The following is a 903-nucleotide window of genomic DNA, read 5'->3' on the forward strand; positions in this document are numbered from 1 at the left end:
GTGTGGCTAATAATAGCTGGAATTTACATTGTTAGTTGTGAGCAAAGTGTTAGCGCCAGAAGGTCAAGCCGGTCTGGGGATACAGTCACTTTGTAGAGTGCTTGCCTAGCATGCAGGGTCCTTTCCCAGCACCATAGAAACCAGGTGTGGTGGTGTGTGCCTATAACCACAGCTCTGGGGAAGTGGAGGAAGGAGAATCAGAAAGTCAAGGTCAAGGTCATCCTTGGCTACTACCACCTGGGATGCTATCTCATAAAACTCCCCCCAAACAAACAACAAAAACTCCAACTCCGAGCAGCCGAGTCATGTTGTCCTCCTGTCTCCCAGGTGTGGTTCCAGAACAGACGGGCCAAGTCCAGACGCCAGAGTGGGAAGTCATTGCAGCCCTTCTCATCCAGGCGGGAAGTGTTCCTCCATCGCCCTGCTCCTGGGACTGAAGGGAGATGCTTGAAGCCCCAGCTGCCTCTGGAGGCAGCTATGAACTGCCTTCCCGATGCCAGCAGGGCTGGAGGAAGCCTCTGTGCATCTGGTTCTCAAGGCCAGAGTTTTGACACCTATTCCCCTCTCTCCGAAGATATCGGCTCGAAGCTGGACTCGTGGGAAGAACATATCTTTTCTGCCTTAGGTAATTTCTGAGGATTCTGGGAGAGTTCACAAGGTACCCAGAGGGGTCCGGGAGATACGGACCAGAACGCTACCCCAACCCTGACTGGCCGTGGCCTTGTTGATGATGCTTCTGGATTATTTCTCTTGAAAGTTTCTCCTCTTCACCATGAGCCTTTACCCGTGGCTTGTTCTCCGTAGCCATCCATCCTTCCACTCAGGGGTACCTGCAAATCTCCAATCTGCATATTCAATTTGGTTCATAACCCCCTGGCCTATTCTAGGTTCAGACTGATCGTT

General features: G+C 51.9%; 1 protein-coding gene across 2 annotated transcripts in view; it reads left to right on the forward strand.

Annotated features, from left to right (window-relative positions):
- Positions 1 to 636, forward strand: part of Mixl1 (Mix paired-like homeobox) — a 3,134-nt gene extending 2,498 nt beyond the window's left edge. The window contains exon 2 of one of the 2 annotated variants that reach the window (XM_038348445.1): positions 304 to 636. In XM_038348445.1, coding sequence (XP_038204373.1) covers positions 304 to 636 — 333 coding nt within the window. The remainder of the gene's footprint in view (positions 1 to 303) is intronic. The other variant, XM_038348446.1, reaches the window with a different exon arrangement.
- Positions 637 to 903: the final 267 nt, after the last annotated feature.

Source organism: Arvicola amphibius, chromosome 12 (assembly GCF_903992535.2).
Source record: "Arvicola amphibius chromosome 12, mArvAmp1.2, whole genome shotgun sequence".
In the NCBI taxonomy this organism is placed as follows: Eukaryota; Metazoa; Chordata; class Mammalia; order Rodentia; family Cricetidae; genus Arvicola; species Arvicola amphibius.